General features: G+C 43.7%; 1 protein-coding gene across 1 annotated transcript in view; it reads right to left on the bottom strand.

Annotated features, from left to right (window-relative positions):
- Positions 1-1,083: 1,083 nt before the first annotated feature.
- cemip2 (cell migration inducing hyaluronidase 2) overlaps positions 1,084-22,457 on the bottom strand; it is an 86,618-nt gene continuing 65,244 nt past the window's right edge. Inside the window, exons 17-24 of the mRNA XM_055632480.1 lie at positions 21,735-21,950; positions 17,745-17,953; positions 15,692-15,874; positions 14,771-14,993; positions 13,006-13,107; positions 5,413-5,555; positions 4,162-4,271; positions 1,084-1,310 (exon numbers count right to left, since the gene is read on the bottom strand). Coding sequence (XP_055488455.1) covers positions 1,120-1,310; positions 4,162-4,271; positions 5,413-5,555; positions 13,006-13,107; positions 14,771-14,993; positions 15,692-15,874; positions 17,745-17,953; positions 21,735-21,950 — 1,377 coding nt within the window. The 3' untranslated portion in view covers positions 1,084-1,119. The remainder of the gene's footprint in view (positions 1,311-4,161; positions 4,272-5,412; positions 5,556-13,005; positions 13,108-14,770; positions 14,994-15,691; positions 15,875-17,744; positions 17,954-21,734; positions 21,951-22,457) is intronic.

The following is a 22,457-nucleotide window of genomic DNA, read 5'->3' as shown; positions in this document are numbered from 1 at the left end:
CAACACTTAGTTTCTTGGCCTTGTTGACGTGTAGTGAGAGCATTGTGGCAGCAGACTCAACCAGGTTTTCCATCTCTCTCCTGTAGGCCGACTCATCACCTGTGATTCAGCCAACCTTTGTAGTGGCATCAGTGAATTTATAGATCACATGCTATCTCACTGGCCAACAGATTTATTGATACAGTGATTATTAATTCTGTGGACATATTATTTCTTAAGAAAAATTTCCATGAGAAAATAGGAGTATAGGCCTTTCATGCCTGCCTGCCTATCTGCCTCAGAAGGCAGCGGAGGACAATTCTCTGGATGTTTTCAAGAGAGTTAGATAGAGTGCTTAAAGATAGCAGAGACAAGGGGTATGGGGAGAAGGCAGGAACGGGGTACTAATTGCGGAAGATCAGCCATGATAACAGTGAATGGCGGCGCTGGCTCGAAGGGCCGAATGGCCTACTCCTGCACCTATTGTCAATAAGATCATGCCTGATCAATCCAAGTCTTAAATCCTCTTCTGCGTCAGCTTCTCATATATTTCATCAAATGCACCATCAATATATCTCCAGAGATGCTGCCTGTCCTGCTTAGTTACTCCAGATACTGTCTATCTTCAGTGTAAACCAGCATCTGTAGTTCCTTCCTCCACCTTCAATATATCTATTTCAACATGGATAGGAAAGGTTCAGAGGGATATGGACCAAATGCGATCAGTTCAGATATAAAACCTGGTTGGCATGGATGAGGTGGACCAAAGAGCCTGTTTTAGAGCTGTACAATTCGAAATAACTGGCACCTTAGATTGTAGCTGTTATTCTAGGATAACCTTTTCAGTTATGATCAGTAGAAAAACACACATTGACTATAATGCACCCTGAAACATGGAATGCACTCAGCGGGAAACAGTAAACAAGTCCAGCATATTTCTGTAAATGAAAGACTACACTCACTTATTCCAGGAATATAAGAAGACACATAGTTTAGAGTCTTTATTTTATGAAAGGTTGCATTCAATATCTATTATGTAAAAAAACACATAGTTGGATGTAGGAGTGGGGTTGGGGGAAAAAAAGACTATAAAACCAGTATAAATAAAATAAATTAGGTCACATTTATTCAGACTGATATTCACTGTAAAGCTTTGTGTAAAAGTTCTAGTTCTTTTCTTTGGACGGAGTTAACCATAGTGCAGCCATAGTCTTCCAGTTGTAAAGGAATGTACTTTTCGAGAAGTGGCAGACCCTGCCCAGCAGGGCTGCTGTAGAGGCGAGTCCACAGTGGTCGAGAGTTCCCTCTGTATCCAAAGAAGGCAATGCTCTCTGGAATAATAATTAAAGAAACAAATAACGTATAACCAACCAGTGTGAATGAACAAACCTCTGTAGTTCACACAAGTCTTGCAAATGTTAAGTAAATCAGAATCTTTCCAATAGTGCTCTTTTAACCAACTAAGCTTGGAAAAAGAAACCTGATATTTTTGCTCCTTGGAAAACTGAATTGAATCATTGGCTTTTTATTTTATTAACTGAGCCAATACAGTAGTTGATTCACTTCCTAATGAATTATGGTTCGAAACCTTTTCAAGTATGAATAACTGTAAACTGAGACTGGAAGCAATTAGGGAGTTGTATTTGGACTCTGATACAAATCTTGAGTGAATATTAAAAAATGTATGCAACCAGGATCCTGGCCATCTTAAAAGGTACAGGATTCAAGAGAAACTGGAATTTCAGAAGCTAGACTAATATGCAGCTGCTCTTTTAAATGGTCAGAGCAAGCAAGGCAAACTGAATTTCTTGCCTACTTTTAACAGAGTAACCTGTTGAGATAATGGTCTCCAGATATCCAGTAGTATTTTTCAACAGGGATTGAGAAGATATTGCTTGAGATGCAATATTAGCAGCGTGAGATGGAAAAGAGCAGGGAAGTGGAAATAATTGGAAAGTTGCCTCAAAGAGATGAAATCAGATTCAAGAACCAAATAGCGTAATATTTTTCAGACGAGTTATATGGAGATCAATTTATTGGTAGCAATGATCTACGTGATCAATGAAAGAGTCGTGAGGGAGTCCAGAGGAGGTTTACAAGAACGATCCCAGGAATGAGTAGGTTAACATATGAGTGTTTGACGGCACTGGGCCTGTACTCGCTGAAGTTTAGAAGAATGAGGGGGGAACTCATTGAAACGTACAGAATAGTGAAAGGCTGGGATAGAGTGGATGTGGAGAGGATGGTTCCACTGGTAGGAGATTCTAGGACTAGGAGTTAGCCTTAAAATTAAAGGACGTTCTTTTAGGAAGGAGATGAGGAGAAATTTATTTAGTCAGAGTGGCGAATCTGTGGAATTCTTTGCCGCAGAAGGCTGTGGAGGCCAAGTCAGTGGATATATTTAAGGCAGATAGATTCTTGATTAGTACGGGTGTCAGAGGTTATGGGGAGAAGGCAGGAGAATGGAGTTAGGAGAGAGAGAAAGCGAAAGGTCAGCCATGATTGAATGACGGAATGATGGGCTAAGTAGCCTAATTCTGCTCCTATCACTTATGATCTTATGATGATCTTAAGTGAACAATGGCAGTCAACTGCAGAACTAATTCCCCGAATAGCCATGAGCAATGCAATGGCAGATCCAATAGATGTGTAAGTTTCCTAGTTTGTTCCATGCTGTGCAAAACTGCAGGACATCAACAATAGACAGTGGGAAATGTGCACCAGGCATAAATTTCAATTAATTAATTTAAAACCTTTTCAAAAATCAAGCTCATTTTATCTGATATTTGAATCAATAAATTAGATTTTGCAGGCTACAAGTGTTTTGTAGTATGTGATCATGAGTCTTACAAAGCATTAACAATTTTTTTTTAATCCCATGGGTAATATTGCTAAAGTCTCCTTCCTGAGTTACAACTGTTCCACATTCTCAGAAATTGACATTATAACCTCAGATCCTGCTTCACACTGAAAAATTTAATTGAGTTTCATACTGTGCTCTTGTAATAATCGATTTACATTAAATTTGAGATAAATATTCATTCAACATTAACTGTCCTCTAACAAGACTTTTTATGCTCTTTGAATGAAACCATTATTGCCAGAAGTAAAGCAATAATCAAAGCAAATTGAGAAATAAATTGTAGTACTTTATAATAAATGTGATTTTATAACAAGGATTTGAACCAGTATGCCAATGGGCCATTCTCCAGACATGCTAACCACTTAGATAATAATAAAGAATATATTACATTTAAATATATTATATTCAGATATATTCTATCTATATTTTTAATTCTTCTGTGGGAATGCTTAAGGGAAAGCAAACAAATCAATGTGTGGGCATAACATGTAACTCTTATTGCCAATGCAATGCACCAGGGGAGTGCTACACCATTGGAGGTGCCACCATTGTGTAAGATGCTAAGCCTAGATCCTGTGATGAATGCCCATGGCCACTTCCGAACAACAGTTCACTCTAGTGTCCTGGAAGATGTCTAGTGTCCTCATCTTTTAAGGGAGGGACTATTTACTTGCAGTGACATTGAGAGACTTTCCTGCGCAGAATGTGGATATATATTGTTTCCCGAACTATAGCAGAGACTACCTTCAAACTTTGGTTGTCCTAAAATTGCAAATAGAGATTATGCCGTTGAAAAATAGTTTAGAGCAAAGGAAAGAATACTTTCAGCAAATTTTAGCTAGATTGCTCTTTATGTTGAGGAACAAATTATGGCAGATGCTCGCTCTTATTCACTTAGAGAGTAGTGGGCATATGGAGTGAGTTGCCAGAGAAGGTAGCTGAGGCATTTAAATGACACTTGGACAGGTACATGGATAAGAAAACTTTAGAGTGATATGGGCCAAAAGTGGGTAAATGTGGACTGGCTTAGATGGGGTATCTTAGTTGGAATTGACGTGTTGGGCTGAAGGGCCTGTTTCCATTCTGTGTGCTCTACCTGCTTAAATGATGTATTTCCGTACCCAAAAGCAGTTTCGTAACAAGACCTGCAGTGGTTCAAGGTGCATCATTTCAAGTGCATTTGTGGATGACTAAAAATACCAGTTTCCACGGTACACATACATTCCAAAAATGAGAGCAAATATCCCCCGTATACAGAGTGCTTGACATCCTACTTTCAAAAAGGTATGTACAGCATTGGATGAGCCGAAGCCACGTACCTCTTTTATGAAGTTGTGCAGGTTTGGCAGTGCCCAGTGGGACCAGTTTTTTGGAAATAGCATCAACATCCCCACCGATGGTGTCTTTTGAACCTAATAAAACAATTGACCTGAAAAAGAATACACCCTTTTTATTGCCAAATATAAAGTTCGACAATACACAATTATCAGGATACAAGAGGAAGCCATTCAGCCTCTGATCGAAGCGGGGAGATCGCAGGACCTCTTTAAATGGTCATCCAACATTTTGTATTCCTCCCCTCTGCACATTTTGTGTCCTTGATAATGAGAACATGTTATGGTACTTTGGCCCAAATCTGCTCAATAAACCTTGGCAAAGAAATCTGACAAATGTATTGGGGAAATGACCAGTTGCCTTTGGCTAGGTAAAAGCAGGTAGCTGAAGCGAGAAGCACTCATAAATTCTCTACCCCAGAGAGCAGCAGAGATGATCGTATTCAATGCAGAGGTTGACAGACATTGTAACTACAAGGGTGAGAACAGGAAAATGCTTTGATTGCAAAGATTATACAAGCCACAGTTGTATTGAATGGCAATGCAGACATGAGGGGCCTAACGGGCTACTGCTCCTGTTTTTATATTCTCATGTAAAGAAAATGGTACAAGTGCACCACTCCTGAAATGCCCAGCTTTAAGTTTAACAATATCACCCCCTATCTGTAACTTTTGGTCTCCCCGCCAGAGGAATCTGTTACATCTCACCAGCTTTGTATGGGTACCTTGCATTTCTCCCCTGTCTACACCACCCTCCCTACCCCCCCACCAACTCCCAAGGGAAACAGGATTGAAGATAACATTGATCAGCCAGATAGGAATCACGACATTTGCCCTCTTGAATGTAACCACAATTTCAAGATAGGACTAAAAGCACTATCTTTCTGCATAACTCTTGAGCTCTGCTCTCAGATGACCTCTTCCCAAGTAAAACCCATGGCTCTCACTCTGTGGGAGGACAAGAGACCACCAGGTTACTCTCCACACATCACCCCAACCTGGTAATAACTCAATCATTGGTTACTCTAGGTTACTCTACACTCATCATTGTAGAGTTGAAATCTTGGATCACCGCACCGTGGCAGTCCCTTCACCACACAGACTGCAGTGATTAAGGATGGCCACTCACAAACAGCATCTTGTGAGTAAGTAAAATAGGCAATGATTTCTGGCCTTGCCCACCATGCTATAACTACATCGAAACTAAAGTCAACAACCACTTTTTCTTTATCCTACCTTGCTGAGATCCCATTCTCCAGATAATTGGCCATGACTGCATCAGCTTTGGCGAAGGATACATTTTGAGTAACCATTCCACTGCAGGCATCGACCGTGACCATGTAAAATTTATCCCCAAATGAGAATCTGGTGCCGTTTACCTAAGAAAAAAAGCATTTCATTTAGTGGAGCTCTGAAGAAGTTGTGTGCTGTGGATAAAGGGGGAGCAGAGGGTATATGATACGTTGACTCCTATGAGCTTCTGCAAATTCCCATATGATGAGCCTCTACAAATTCCCATATAAAAATGTTATTACAGACAATCAGTGCTCTAATGCGACTTATTGCTGCGAATACAAGATTGACTACCTAACAGACTATACAAAACTGGGTCTTCTCTTTGGCGGGGCTAAAGGACATTATGCCATTGAGGTTGCCACTGGGACCTTAACTTTTCATAACTTGAAAGTATAGTTGCTGAATTTGCTGATGACACAAAGGCAGGTAGGAGAGTAAATTGTGAAGACACAAGGAGACCAGAGCAGGACATGGGTAGAATAAACAAGTGAGCAAAGACAAGGCAGAGGAAGTGTGGGAACATTCATAATTGTCTACTTATGTATGGTAAAGTTTAAAAAAAGGCTATCTAAATGGTGAGAGATTGGAGAACTCTGAGAAGTAAAGGGATCTGGATGATTCATGAAAGACAGCAAGTAATTAAGGCATAGCGACTAATTCAAAAACCTAATAATGTTATTGTTTATTACAAGGGGAATTGCATATAAAAAGTAAGCAGGTTTTGCTTCAGTTATATAGAGCATACGTGACACCACATCTGAACTGTTGAATCCTAACTCAAGGACAATGTGTGTACATTAGAAGCAATTCATAGAAGACTACCTAACTGATGCCTGGCATGAGCAGGGTTTTTTTTTTAATGGTTGGATAGATCAAGCTGCTATCTGCTGAATGTCAGTGATAGAAGCCTTAATTGGAACATAACATCCTGAGGGATCTTGACTCAGAGATGTGGAGAAAATATATTGTCCAATGATAGAGCCTGAGAAGCCTGGGGCCATGGTTTTACAATAAGGGGTTGCATATTTAAGACTAAGAGGTGAACATTTTCCTCCCATAAGATTACGAGTCATTAGAACTGTCCTCCTCAAAGGTCAGTGAAAGTAATTTATTTAATTTTTTTTAAAGCACAAGCCTACAGATTCCAAGGATTAGGGGGATGAAGATGTTCCCATGGATACATGAGAGTGCAGTGTTGAGGTTACAATCAGTTCAGTCATACTCATAATAACTGGTGGACCAGTCTTGAGTTTCCCACTCCTGCTCCATACCTGTATACTCACAAATGTTCATTTGTTCACCATTAATTTGAGGAAAGGTATTAAAGAACAAGATGAAGGTGAGATAGTGCTTCCCCGTAAAACCTTTCCTGGTTCTTCAGCAAGTCGATGACACCATTGATTCTACCTTGGATGTGCACAAGTCTAACTGTAGCAAAGATTTAGCTAACAGACCCTAATCAAGATCATCATCGATTAGACATATCCAATGGTATCCCAGCAGTCACAGATTTCAACGTCTTCCTTATGGTATGGTGCCAGTCCTTAAACCCTTCCAGGAATTTGAACACCAGTATTAAATCTCCCAATCATTCCTCATAGGCTCTCCCTGTACATGCCTTAGTTGGTTACATTGACTAATTATAAATTATAATTAACAAAAGCAATTATATTATATAACTTCTATTTTCCTTGACTGCCAATGGTTTTCTATCTAATAATTGGTTACATTTGCAAGAACATAGATAAAACAATCACACGCATAAAGTTCTGTAAATTTGTGATGCAATTTCTCACTGCAACCGGCCTCAAAAGCATGGCACCTTCACATCAATCCCTCCAATAAAATCTGCTCAAGATAAACGTTAACCCAGCATTATGGCACATAACCAAATGGAGAATTCAACTTGGCACTGCATTGTAAGATTGTTTCACACCAGTGCAGTGGGAATGCAAACAATACAAACTTCCACTAATTAAATTGGTGATCATTTTCCAATGTTCTATAGATTCTGGATCAGCTCCTGTGGATTGGAGGGTAGCTAATGTTATCCCACTTTTCAAGAAAGGAGGAAGAGAGAAAGCAGGGAATTATAGACCAGTTAGCCTGACATCAGTGGTGGGGAAGATGCTGGAGTCGATTATCAAAAATGTAATAGCAGCACATTTGGATAGCAGTACAGGAATGGCAGGCAGTGACTAGTGGGGTGCCACAAGGCTCGGTGCTGGGACCGCAGCTATTTACAATATACATTCATGATTTAGATGAAGAAATTAAAAGTAACATTAGCAAATTTGCAGATGGCACAAAGCTGGGTGGCAGTGTGAACTGTAAAGAGGATGCTATGAGGATGCAGGAAGACTTGGACAGGTTGGGTGAGTGGGCAGATGCAGCATAATGTGGATAAATGTGAGGTTATACACTTTGGTGGCAAGAACGGGAAGACAGATTATTATCTGAATGGTGTCAGGTTAGGAAAAGGGTACGTCCAATGAGACATGGGTGTCCTAGTACATCAGTCACTGAAAGTAAGCATGCAGGTACAACAGGCAGTGAAGAAAGCTAATGGCATGTTAGCCTTCATAACGAGAGGAGTTGAGTAGAGGAGGTATAGGAGAACTGAGTTCTGCAGTTGTACAGGGCCCTGGTGAGACAGTTGTGTGCAGTTTTGGTCTCCTAATTTGAGGAAGGACATTGAACTTGCTATTGAAGGAATGCAGCATAGGTTCACGAGGTTAATTCCCGGGATGGCGGGACTGTCATATGATGAAAGAATGGAGTGACTAGGCTTGTATGCACTGGAATTTAGAAGGATGAGAGGGCATCTTATAGAAACATAAAATTATTAAGGGATTGGACATGCTGGATGCAGGAAACATGTTCCCGATGTCTATGTATCTGTGAAAACAAACTGTTCTTCCTGATTTGGTAAAGACCACGGATCAACGGTACCTCAAGAAAAACAGCCAGTTCTGCATATTAGATCAATGTGGACAACATTGGGAGAGGCAGAGCAAAAGGGGGAGATAAATGAGGTAATGTCCCCGACCCCAAATCTGCGCACAGGCACTCATACCCCACTCACCGATCAGACCAGCAACACACTCCCGAACCCCTCCCCTCACCGCATCCTGCACACCCACCAGAGACCCTCACATCCAACACAACATCCAGACCCACTCACACCTCCTGCTCTCTCTTCTCCTGGTTAAAGGACTTCATTGCCCAACATCTTGCTCTGTACAAAATTCCTCGTCTGTCCCCGGGGTTGCCATTCACCCCGTGCTCTTTTGAGAAGCTCTTCAAATCCCACTTAGTTTCTACAAAGTAAACAGGCACCAGCTGGCTCGCATTAAAAGTTTTATCACCTCATAGAATAGTCAATTAGTTTAAATAAAAGCTGCAGTATACTGATTCAATCTGGTATCCAAGTCACTGTCAGTTATTTTACATTAGATGGCTATCTGCACACTCTGACATAAATGCTTAACCCTAGACCAGTGTTCCGTTGTGTTGTACACTGTCACTGGTGTAGGCAGTGTTTGCTCTTGAAGTTACCAGCATGCAATGGCACTGGTCTCCTCTGATGAGAACTCATTCAGTTTATTCACACCAGCCCAACATTCCAACTATTGGTAGCAAGACAGGTACACATGTAATACACTTGCATATCACTGATCACACTAAAACACAAGGTACACACACACACACACTTGCATAGGCTCATTCATGAACAAAGCCACACCAAAAGATGGGATACATAGCTGTATACATAGAAACATAGAAATTAGGTGCAGGAGTAGGCCATTCGGCCCTTCGAGCCTGCACCACCATTCAATATGATCATGGCTGATCATCCAACTCAGTATCCCGTACCTGCCTTCTCTCCATACCCTCTGATCCCCTTAGCCACAAGGGCCACATCTAACTCCCTCTTAAATATAGCCAATGAACTGGCCTCAACTACCCTCTGTGGCAGAGAGTTCCAGAGATTCACCACTCTGTGTGAAAAAAGTTTTTCTCATCTCGGTTTTAAAGGATTTCCCCCTTATCCTTAAGCTGTGACCCCTTGTCCTGGACTTCCCCAACATCAGGAACAATCTTCCTGCATCTAGCCTGTCCAACCCTTTAAGAATTTTGTATGTTTCTATAAGATCCTCTCTCAATCTCCTAAATTCTAGAGAGTATAAACCAAGTCTATCCAGTCTTTCTTCATAAGACAGTCCTGACATCCCAGGAATCAGTCTGGTGAACCGTCTCTGCACTCCCTCTATGGCAATAATGTTCTTCCTCAGATTTGGAGACCAAAACTGTACGCAATACTCCAGGTGTGGTCTCACCAAGACCCTGTACAACTGCAGTAGAACCTCTCTGCTCCTATACTCAAATCCTTTTGCTATGAAAGCTAACAAACCATTCGCTTTCTTCACTGCCTGCTGCACCTGCATGCCTACTGTTAATGACTGGTGTACCATGACACCCAGGTCTCGCTGCATCTCCCCTTTTCCTAATCGGCCACCATTTAGATAACAGTCTGCTTTCCTGTTTTTGCCACCAAAATGGATAACCTCACATTTATCCACATTATACTGCATCTGCCAAACATTCGCCCACTCACCCAGCCTATCCAAGTCACCTTGCAGTCTCCTAGCAGCCTCCTCACAGCTAACACTGCCCCCCAGCTTTGTGTCATCCGCAAACTTGGAGATATTGCCTTCAATTCCCTCATCCAGATCATTAATATATATTGTAAATAGCTGGGGTCCCAGCACTGAGCCTTGCGGTACCCCACTAGTCACTGCCCGCCATTGTGAAAAAGACCCGTTTACCCCTACTCTTTGCTTCCTGTTTGCCAGCCAGGTCTCTATCCACATCAATACTGAACCCCCAATGCCTTGTGCTTTAAGTTTGTATACTAATCTCTTATGTGGGAGAGGCAGAGCACATATGGGTGTATACGAACACACCCATATAATGATGTACTTAGTCAGTTATAAACTGACACAGGCATGCATACATGGATCTCACTGGCCCAGGGTGTTGTCCCCACTTGCCTCAAGACATCAACCATCGTGCCAGTGCCCAAACAGTCAGCTACAGGGAGTCTCAACGATTTCCGCCCAGTGGCACTCACCCCTGTTATTGCAAAGTGCTTTGAGCGGCTGATCTTGGCTCACCTCAAAGCCTGCCTCCCCCCCACACTGGACCCCCACCAGTTTGCCTACCGGACCAACAGGTCTACAGAGGACGCCATATCGGCGGCCCTACACTCTGCCCTGACCCACCTGGACCACAACAACTCCTACATCAGGCTGCTGTTCATAGACTTCAGCTCTGCCTTTAACACCGTCATCCCAGCCAGCTTGATCACCAAACTCAGTGGACTTGGCATCTCCACCTCCCTCTGCAACTGGACATTGGACTTCCTCACTAACAGACCACAGTCTGTTAGGGTCAATAACCTCACCTCCTCCACTATAACACTGAACACCGGAGTGCCACAGGGCTGTGTGCTCAGCCCTCTCCTCTACTCCCTCTTCACCCACGACTGCATCCCAAAGCACGGATCCAACGCCATTATTAAGTTTGCTGACGATACCACGGTAGTAGGACTGATCAGCGACAACGATGAGTCGGCCTACAGGGATGAGATCCAGCACCTGACCACCTGGTGTGCCGACAATAACCTCATCCTCAACTCCAAAAAGACGAAGGAGATTATTGTCGACTTCAGGCAGACCAGAGGAGGCAGTCATACCCCCATCCACATCAACGGGACTGAGGTGGAGCGCGTCTCCAGCTATAAATTCCTCGGAGTGCATATCTCGGAGGACTTGTCCTGGTCCCTCAACACCTCCAAGCTGATCAAAAAGGCACAGCAGCGCCTTTACTTCCTTAGGAGGCTCAAGAAAGCCCACCTGTCCCCCCAGATCCTGACCAACTTTTACCGCTGTACCATAGAGAGTATCCTGACCACCTGCTTCACGGTATGGTACAGCAGCTGCACTGCTGCGGACAGGAAAGCACTACAACGGGTGGTGAAAACCGCGCAGCACATCATCGGTGCCCCGCTCCCTGCCATGGATGCCCTCCACCGAAAACGGTGTCTGAGACGGGCTGGGAAGATCATCAAAGACCCCTCACACCCCAACCATGGACTGTTTGCCCTCCTCCCATCAGGGAGGCGGTACAGGAGCCTCAGGTCACGTACCAGCAGGATGAGGAAAAGCTTCTATAACAACACAATCACACTGCTGAACTCGGAGTCCCGACGATAGACTCTCTGGTCCCTCCGTCCCCCTTTGTTTAATCATTCTGTATTTCCTGATTATTCAGTATCTTCTCTCTTTCTATTTTTTTCTTGTCTTTTCTCTTTATGTACAACTACTACGGTCTGACGCAAAACTGCATTTCGTTGTACTGATACTTGTATTTGTGCGATGACATTAAAGTTGAATTGAATTGAATTGAATTGAAAAAAATGCACGATGTGCCAATAAATAAAAAATACATGAACGCTTACATGAATTATGTACATGTGAGTGTACACATACACACACGCACATACAGATGCACCTGCCCACATATTGTGCAAAATGTATGGAGATTATACACATCATGTGCAATGTGGAGCTTGTAACTAGGGGATTAATCAAGAGATGGTGTGCTTCACAGCTCGACATCAGTTTGTGTGTTAAAGTTACTATACCTTGGTTAGCTAGTCTGTTGATTGTTATTAATCTATGTATGCATAAGCAGAGACCAACGCCACATACAAGTAAAGCCAGTGGAACAACTTATTTACATCAATGCACCATCTCACTCCAGCTGGACTGAAAATAAATATTAAAAGGGCAAATGAACATGTGAAAAATGCAAGAACCGAACCATACGTCATGTTAATCATTTCCTGAATGCATGCAACATTTTCCTCCGTGAAAGTCAGCTTGCTGACACGACTTCCCATTCCCTCAATCAACCAAGAAGCTACTATATTTACTTATGATATAGGAGATTATTCGGCCCATCAAATCTTTGCTGGCTAACAGAAGACCACTCATTTTCCTGTCACGCATTCACCCCACATTTTCATCAAGTTCTTCCAGATTCCAAACACTCATCTACATAACTTACTAACTCATCTTTGGGATACGAGAGAAAACTTGGTGGTTCAGAGAAAACCCATGTGATCACAGAATGTGCAAATTCCACACACAAACAGCATCAGACATCAGGACTGAACAGGGGTCTCTGAAGTTGCACATAGTGTGCCATTGAGTCACCATTACAGCACGTCATCTTTGTGTATACGCAATTTATTTTCCTTTCATCAAAGTTGTTCTTTGCCGTTGTAAACAATGGGAAGATGGACCAATTTCCACTTGGACAATGCCAGAACGGATTTCACGGGGAGCATGCTTCCAGGTGTTTGCTTCCAGGGTTCTTTGCCCCGTTTCAGACTATGCTCTGATTCACAGACCATATCACAAAACCTTCCAATATTGTGCACTGAAGAGCTCAAAGGATACTTACAGAAATGAAGGACGTTTCCTGGCCTTGCTGAGTCCCAGTTTTCCCAAGTGATTGGATCTGCACACGGAGGTAGGTTTGGTAGGGGTCGCTTGTAAATGCCAGCTACAAAACACAAATAGAAAAATCAGTTCAAGATACCAGGCAAAAACAAATTGTACTTCTGCAGTTGTTTACAAGTCCCACAATGCTATTTTGAATTGCAATCACACAATGTTCTAAGGTGCTACACACAGCAAATTATAATAGAGGATTTTAATTATTCTTCTTCACTCAGACAAAACTGCTTAAAGGCGCAAAACAAAAAATGCAGATACTGAAAATCTAGAATACCAAGAGAGAATGGTGGAAATACTCAGCTGGTTAGGCTGTGTCTGTGGAAACAGACATAGAGTTCAGGCTCGAGGTCAATGAGCTTTCAAGCGTGGTCAATAGAACTGTATTTTCTCAATACACACACACACACACACACACACACACACACACACACAACTGGCATCCTGGGTTCCTGATGCTGCATTTTCTACAGTTTTGTCTTTTTGGACTAGAAACTATTGTGGAACAATCTGCCGTGACAAACTATTAAAAAAAGACACAACCATATTCTGGTAGAAGAGGTGAGCAGTCTCCAATACAGGTTGAACACCGATTTTTCCATCACCCTCAGTTCCAGACCCTTTCTGCATTATCTATTTTTCTTAACTAACAGAGGTCAATTGATAATGAAAAGACTGCACACCCCTGGCTGGCTAATGACACCCCTTCTTGATTAGTATGGGTGTCAAGTGTTTATGGGGAGAAGACAGTAGAATGGGGTTAGGAGTTAGAGATAGATCAGCCATGATGGAATGGTAGAGACTTGTTGGGCCGAATGGTCTAATTCTGCTCCTATCCCTTATGACCCGTGTCTCTAAAGCATCATGTAACATCAGAAACTTAAATAAATGTTGTGGAGGCCAAGTCAGTGGATATTTATATAGCAGAGATAAGACAAATTCTTGATTAGAACGGGTGTCATGGGTTATGAAGAGAAAGCAGGAAATTGGATTAGGAGGCAGATATCAGCCATGATTGAATGACAGTGCACTCGATGGGCCGAATGGCCTAATGCTACTCCTATAACTTGTGACAGCAAATATAAAATGTAAACTGGATGCGAGTGGATGACCTGCCGTCCCATCCCTGGTTCGCATCGTCTCCACAGCAGTTTAGAGCCCTGGCTACTGATGCCATCCCCGACTCGAAAGGTGCACCAGCAAACCCTTCTTCACCCACCGAGAGGACACAAAATGTTGGACTAATTTAGCGGGCCAGGATCTCTGGAGAACACGGATAGAGGACATCGGGACCCCACCTCAGCAGATTCAGTTGGCCGAGTTATCCATCACTTTGTGCCCCCTTGGTAACCATGGGGCTCCCTCCCCTCACACCTGCAGTCCCTTCCAAGGTGGATTATGTCGATAACTCCGGGGGAGAGGCAGTGTTGGGGGGCTGAGGAGGGACCCTAGATTCTAACCAGGTCATCACCTCTTCACTCCCTCCCCTTCCCCGGCAAATTCACCTGAAAACTCACACACATTTGCGATGTGGGAGGAAACCGGAGCACCCGGACGGAGTAACCAGAGAGAGCGTGCAAATGCACACAGACGCCAAACATCGTCAGTGTCAAACTCGTGTCTGTGGCGCTGTGAGGCAGCATCTCCACCAGATTGCTTGGCTAAATGCCCACCTGTAAACTGGGGCTTGAGGAGGAAAGGGTGGACCTTACCCGAGATGCTCCACAGCCTTCACATTTCCCCGAGCTTGGTGGCGGCATTGCGACAGTGGCTTTGGGAGTCACGGAGTAGGTGGGGTCAGCAGCGGCGGGCATGCAGTTGCTCACTCCCTGAGTCGTCATCACAGCGGCCACCTTGACCCGCTCGCAACCCTGAGTAGAGCAGTAGCTGTGGCCCTCCCGATCATGCCGGGCCTGGAGCATTAGAAACAGCAACCTGCAGGCAAGAAGGTGATACCAGAAGTCATGGCCTCCTCCAGTTCAAGAAACAGTGGCAGGGTGGCAGGGCAGGAGCTGATAAAACAAACTGTCCTTTTCACTGACAGGTGAACCATTTCTTAAACACCCTTTCCTCCAATTTGACCCGGTTGTGAGATTCATTCAACTGGGTTAAACCGGGCAAGGAGGGAACATGTGCTGGAGGGAGTTGGTGAGAGGGGACATGTTATGGAGTTGGAGGGAGGTGGCAAGAGGGGGGTGTGTGGTGGAGGGAGGGAGTGCGAGGAGGACATGTGGTGCAGGAAGGGAAAACAGAGTGGAGGCGAGGGGAGGCACGGGGCAGGGAGGTGGCGAGACGAGGGTAGCATGTGGTGGAGGGACGGAATGTGATAGAGAGAGGGGGGAGTTTGGTGGAAGGAGGGGGTAACAGAGTGTGGAAGATGGGCGATTGGGGAGGACATATTGGAATAGCTAGGAGCCAGAAAATACATGGATTTTAACCCCATGGACTACGACCACCTCAATCTTTGCCAGAGGAGTTACACCAAAGGGCAACAAAGATGCACAGTGTCTTATTGTGCACTCACAGGGAGCAAGGATGAAGGAAAACATAATGGAGTCAAAGAAAAGGAAGGGAGAAAACTAAATCATGAGTTGTCAGTGTTATTTATACTTGTAGAGGAAAGAATGACATACCCAGCACCATTGTCAAAGTAGTATTTCCTCTGCCCTGGTTTGTTCTGCAGTTCTTCAAGAGAAGCAACCTTCTGGAAATCCTCCACACTGTGAGCGGTTGAGTTTTGCCTTTGGTAGATGTCAGCCATAATCTGGAAGTCAGATCCTTTTGGGTAGCAGAGACCTACTCGAATCCAATCTCCTCTGTGGGCAAGAACATGAACCATGAACTCAGCACAGGACCACCGATTGACAAAAGGCCAGTGGGAAGAAGCTTTCATAGACAACCCCTCACCATATGGTGGCAGTGACAATCCAAAGTCAAAACAACTGCATTCAGTAAGAGCAGGAAAATAAGCACACACAATTATGATCCGACCCAATGCTCCCCAAACTGAAGATCTGGATAATGATACAAAGTTATTGGAGACCCTTGGACTATCTTTAATCAGACTTTACCTTGCACGGTACATTATTTCCTTTATCATGTATCTGCACACTGTGGATGGCTCCATTGTAATCATGTATAGTCTTTCTGCTGACTGGTTAGCAGGCAACAAAAGCTTTTCACTCTGTACCTCGGTACACGTGACGATAAACTAAACTAAGTAGTCTCAATGACGCTCGGACTACACTAGTTGTTGATCGCTGCGTGCCTGGTGCAGAAGAATTGTTGGAGGTAGCCATCTCATGGTGACACAGTTCCACCCAGCACCCTTCACCCACAATGCTTTGACTGTGGTGAACATTACAAGATGTTAGGAATCCAATGGCTATGACCCAAGAGATCAGCTCCATCTGCTTAACCAGTGAGATTTAAGGATTGAGGAGGAAACTGACAGGGAAGGAGCATAAATTGGTGTCAAAAGTTTAAAGTGCCAAAAAATGATTATAGATGCATTAAAAATTTTTTATATAATATCAATTAATAACTAACTAGCTGAGATTGGACAATATAAATTGCTCCCTTTTTGGGGTCAGAGGTTGATTCAGGAGTTCAGAAACATTTGCTAAATAAAGATCATTATGGTGTCAAATTTCAGCCATACACTACAGCAAGTTTGATGGCCGTTTAATGTGCAAGCTATGAAACATGGAGATCAAAAGAGAGCCGTCTTTATGTGGCGATATCAGCTAAACAGCACCAATCAGCCAACAAGTTCTGGAAATCCCCATCTTACATTTCCTCTCTTACTCTCACTGGCCCATCTGCACATTAAAAGTCGTGATGTCTCCTCCAAACACTCAATTTAGCATCAAGGAGACACATCAAGGGACGTGAAGCTAATGCTGGAAAATAGCTTTGAGGCAGACTATAAACCACGGTCTTAATGAACAGGACTGAAGGGACAAATAGCCACTCTTACTCATGTTTCTTATGCTTGAAGCACTTCTGGTTGGAGAATAAACACCTCTTTGCAAGGAGCAAATACTGACCAAATAAATAGATAAATAAATAAATAATGGTTGCCTTGAAACTCGCATTCCGATCAGGAACAGTAAATGCACAATTCGTCAAATATAGCCCAGATCAGACACATGAGTGTTCCATAAGGATGCCACCATATCACACAACATGACAAATCACAGGACATTTCTTTCTTTGCCCTCTCACACAATTCTCAGCAAGTAACCCGATTTAGTGGGGAAACAGGCCCTTCGGCACACCGAGTCCGCACCAGCCAGCAGTCACCCCGTATACCAACACTAATCTACACACTAGGGACAATTTACAATTTACGAAAGCCAATTAACCTACAAACCTGCATGTCTTTGGAGTGTGGGAGGAAACCAAGAGCACCGGGAGAAATCCCACAGGGTCACCAGGAGAACGTACAAACTCCGTACGGACATCACCCGTAGTCAGGATCGAACCGGGTTTCTGGCGCTGTAAGGCAGCAACTATACCGCTGTGCCATTGTGCTGTCATTAAGAGTACAACACCCAATGATCTCCCCAATACCGTCACCATACAAGCACTACAGTGCCAATACTCTTACATTGAGACTGCGCGGGCAATATTAACAGATTGTCTATATAACAGAGCAGGTAGCAGAATTAAATGGCAACTTACTTGTTAAAGTTTATCAGGTAGAGGAAGGTTTCCTCTGGCGCACGGCCATTCCAATGGATTGTGTAGCCTTTCTCGAGCATCACCACGGGCTGATATTGCTGAAAGTCCGCACGCTGGTTGATGCCGCGAAGCCTCATGGGGTGTTTGGGATATTCGTCTCTTACAATGGTCATGGTTAGGTTCTGGGGTCGACGAGTCTGGATATAAACCTGGAACAAGAGACACGTTTCACTAACTAGCAATGAACTCAATGGTTCAGGGCCTCTGTTGTTTAAGCTCTATCTTCTAACTTCCAATCTGAACATCCAACCTCATGGATGTATTTGTACATTTCCTCAGACTAAGTATATGGTTAGGAGGGTAGCACTCAAGCGTTCAATTGTTGTGCAGTCAAGTCCAAAACCTGTTAAAATCATGGCAACACAATGAAGCGGACAGGACCAGTTTGTAACTGCTTGCCAGAACCAGTCTGTGGAAAGGTGCTGTACGATAGATTCCTACATTCAGCAGGCTAGTCATTCAATCCAAAGGACTCCAGTGGGCCAGCTCATGTTAGTGAGCTACAAGACGCAAATATCTTACTTAACTAGTGAGTGCCACTGGCATCTCCACCGCAGAAGGTATTGGGTTTAATGTCAAGGCTGGTGCACAACACTACTACACAGCAGGTTGTACCAGGAGAAGCTAAGATGTTCTGGTGGACATAAAAGATGATGTTACCCTTGGAAAGGGGGTAGGAGGCCTCCTCCCTCCTCTCTTGGCCAATACTTGCCCTCAAGCACCAAGACATAAACAAATGATTAGGTAATGTGGTTGGTGGGATCTTGCTGTGTGCACCCTGGCCAACATTTCCTATATTACAGCAATTAAAAAAATGAGTAGGAACACACTTTAAGACATCTTGAGGTCATGAAAGGTGCTGTATAACAAAGGCCCATCTTGATTTCTTCCTAAACTTGAGTCTCTACTGCTGCTGCTGCTGCTGCTGCCGGAGAGTCGGGGGCTCCAACGACAGGTCTGTGGACGATGGCGCCGAGCCCACGGCTCCCTGGGGGGGGAGACCGCTTTTCGGGGCTTCTGCGGCGGCGACTTCTCCCGCCCGAGTTGCGGGGTCGAAGAGCTCCTGGAGCGGGGCCTGACACCGCTGCCCCGCGCGGCTGGAATGGCCGCGGACTCTGCGAGCGCACACCGGGGGCTCTAACACCAAGACCCGGTGTGCGACCTCGCACCACCCGGCGTGGCTTTAATGGCCACGGGACAATCGCCATCGCCAGCCGGGGGCTATGACTTTGACTCTGACATCGGGGGGGGGAGAGTGCAGTGGAGAGATACGTTTATTTGGCCTCCATCACAGTTATGTAATGGATGTTTATGTTAAGTGTAATTGTGTTGTGTCTGGGGTCTATTTGTGTGTTATGTATGGCTGCAGAAACGGCATTTCGTTTGGACCTCCAGGGGTCCAAATGACAAATAAATTGATTCTGATTCTGAAAACCAGGTGCAATAAAGCCCATGCTGTCCCTCTCAGTAACAAAGGCAAAGCGTGGCATTCCACTAAATTTGGGAGAGCGCTGAGGGAGCTTCACTTTGCCTTTTGACTGGTGCACACCTTAGATTAAGAAAAGTTGGTGAAAAATAAGACAAAATGAGAACAAATTATTATTTATGATGATTAGATCCAATCAAATCTAAGGTGCCTGGTGTTATAGTCAGTAGAGAATTGATCGTGGGGTAGTCTGGAGATATATTAAAGCTGCCCGTCTTGATCTGGAAAAAGTGATACTTATTGCAAATGTAATTAAATGTATGTACGCCAAACAAATTCAATAATAATCTTAATATACATCTTCGACAGCCCCGACCGCAGGAGAATAAAGAGTAAGAATATTGGACAATGAGGAATCTACTGTGGTGGATGTTTATGTTCACTTTTATGTAGTTGAGTATCTTGTTTCTTTTTTGTATGGTTGCATGATATTTTGCATATCACTGAACCTTAATTGGTACATGTGACAATAAAAGACCTTTGAAACCTTTGAACCTTAGAATACATGCTGTAACACTCCAGTAAATTATGTTAATAAATCAATATTTTTGAAGCTGAGCGAAAAATCACTCGTGTTTATTGGATTTTTAAAAAATAAACATGAGGCTCTTTGTACAGTGGAAACACACAAAAGCAGCCAGATCAGATACTCTTCGCAATCATTTGTAAAAGAGTCAGTATGTGGAAAGCAGAGGGATTATTATTTCTAACAAATCTGCATCAAGGGAAGACAATTAGAAAAGGAGAGTCCTGCAGTTTGTCAGCTCAGGATTTCCCAACGTTCTTCGCACCCAATGAAGTGCAGTAGTTATTGCATTGTGGAAAATAAGGCTGCCAATTTATGCACAGCAGGCTGCAACAAACACCGACTGAATTGATAAGATTGTTAAGGGCTTGGACATACTAGAGGCAGGAGACATGTTCCCGATGTTGGGGGAGTCCAGAACCAGAGGCCACAGTTTAAGAATAAGGAGTAAGCCATTTAGAACGGAGACAAGGAAACACAGAGTGTTGAATCTGTGGAATTCTCTGCCTCAGCGAGCGGTGGAGGCAGGTTCTCTGGATGCTTTCAAGAGAGAGCTAGATAGGGCTCTTAAAAATAGCGGAGTCAGGGGATATGGGGAGAAGGAAGGAACTGATTGGGGATGATCAGCCATGATCACATTGAATGGCGGTGTTGGCTCGAAGGGCCAAATGGCCTGCTCCTGCACCTATTATCTATTGTCTATTGAATCAACAGCTACGGGGAACTGGTGCAGAAGAAGAAATGATGCCAGAGGAGATCAGCTTAGTACATTAATATCTTGCTTGCAGCAGGATCACAGGCACATAGATTCAAAACCACACAAAGCAAATGATACATAAATTATATAAGAAAAATACTGTGCAAAGAGCAAGACATTAGTGCACAACACAACTGCAAAACAAGTCCATGATAGTACAAGATGGAGTCAATAATGTTCTGTTGCCGAGTTAGTTTTAGTGTTGTGCAGGTTGGTTCAAGAATTTGATGGCTGTGAAATTGTAGCTGTTCCTCAACATTGTGGTATGTATTGAGGAATAATGTTGGCTGCAGCTTTCCTGTGTTCAACATTATCCCTCGACCAACATCACAAAAGCAGTTTACCTGATCTTCGGACGATAGCTAAAATAAAACCTTTCCTCCAATTTGACCACCTCGAAAAGATCATCCACTCATTTATCTCCTCCCACCTTGATTACTGCAACTCCCTTTACACTGGCATCTTCCCTGTCCCGCCTGCAATTGGTCCAAAACACCACAGCGAGAGTCCTGACGGGCACCCGAAAAAGGGGACCACATCACCCCGATTCTGGCCTCTCTCCACTGGCTCCCTGTGCGGTTCCGAATCAATTTCAAGTTCCTTCTTTTTGTTTACAAAGCCCTTAACGGGCTTGCCCCCACCTACATCAAAAATCTGCTTTCCCACCACACCACTTCCAGGTCCCTCAGATCGGCCGACTTGGGGATTCTGACCATCCCGCGGTCTAGGCATAAGCTCAGGGGTGACCACGCTTTTGCGGTTGCAGCACCTAGACTATGGAACAGCATCCCTCTTCCCATCAGAACTGCCCTCTCCATCAACTCTTTTAAGGCTAGACTTAAAACTTATTTCTACTCTCAAGCCTTTCTTGAGGTCCTCTGAGGGAGCGCTGTATGTATGTATCTATGTATGTATTGTTGATCTATGTGCCACTGTTTGTAGCACGTTAGTACCTGCACTAATGTAAAGCACTTTGGTCAACGAGAGTTGTTTTTAAATGTGCTATAGAAATAAAATTGACTTGACTTTTCACCTTGCACGTTGTGGAAGATTGCAGTGCACAAATGGGTGGCTGATCTTTCCAAAGTGAATGCATTTCCCAAAGCCCTCCAATGCGTATGGATGTAAAAATAAAGTTCTGCTGCATTTGGGTTTGTTTACCTGAGCATATTTCCCACTGCAGACGGAGCCAAACCAGGACGTGACGTTCTTGCAGCCCGGATGCTGGACCAGGAAGTTGTCCATCCGGCTCACGTACGTGTCCTTGTAACCAGTCACTGAGCCATCGACATCGTGGAAGATCTCGTTCTTGTCGCCGTCAAAGTCATAGCCCTCAAACCACGGGCCTGGCTTGCCAAAAAACACTCGCAGAGCCACCTAAGTGTTAATCACATATCAGTGATGTAAGTTGAGAATTGACATTGATTTAGAGGATTGCATTTGTGCCTGGACAGCGACTCATCCCAAAGACTGAAGCACAGAAATCCAAATGCAATATTTGTTACAGGAAACATATTTTGAATCAGTCTTTAAATGAAGGCTTCACATGTCCTGTCTTATAGATAGAAAACAAAAATCCCATGGAACTATATTGAAAAGGACCAGGGGAGTATTCCCTAGTAATCTGACTAATACCTGTCACTAACACAATATCATTAAAATATATTATCTAGCCCTCATCAAGAAACAGCGTGGTGGAGGTTGCTGTGTTGTGATTAGCTGTACTGTTGTCTACGATCTTGGCTAAACATAAAAAAGTAATTTCATTTTATGGTACCCTGAAAGGGACGTGAAAGTTGCTAAAAAGAATAATCTTTTTAAGGAAAAGGCGAGTTTGATCTTTGGGAAAAAGTCTGAATGAACCTCACAGCACCAGAGACCCAG

This window comes from Leucoraja erinacea, chromosome 3, assembly GCF_028641065.1.
Source record: "Leucoraja erinacea ecotype New England chromosome 3, Leri_hhj_1, whole genome shotgun sequence".
Taxonomy (NCBI): Eukaryota; Metazoa; Chordata; class Chondrichthyes; order Rajiformes; family Rajidae; genus Leucoraja; species Leucoraja erinaceus.
The sequence above is the reverse complement of the archived record's forward strand: the minus strand, read 5'-3'. Positions and strand labels throughout refer to the sequence as shown.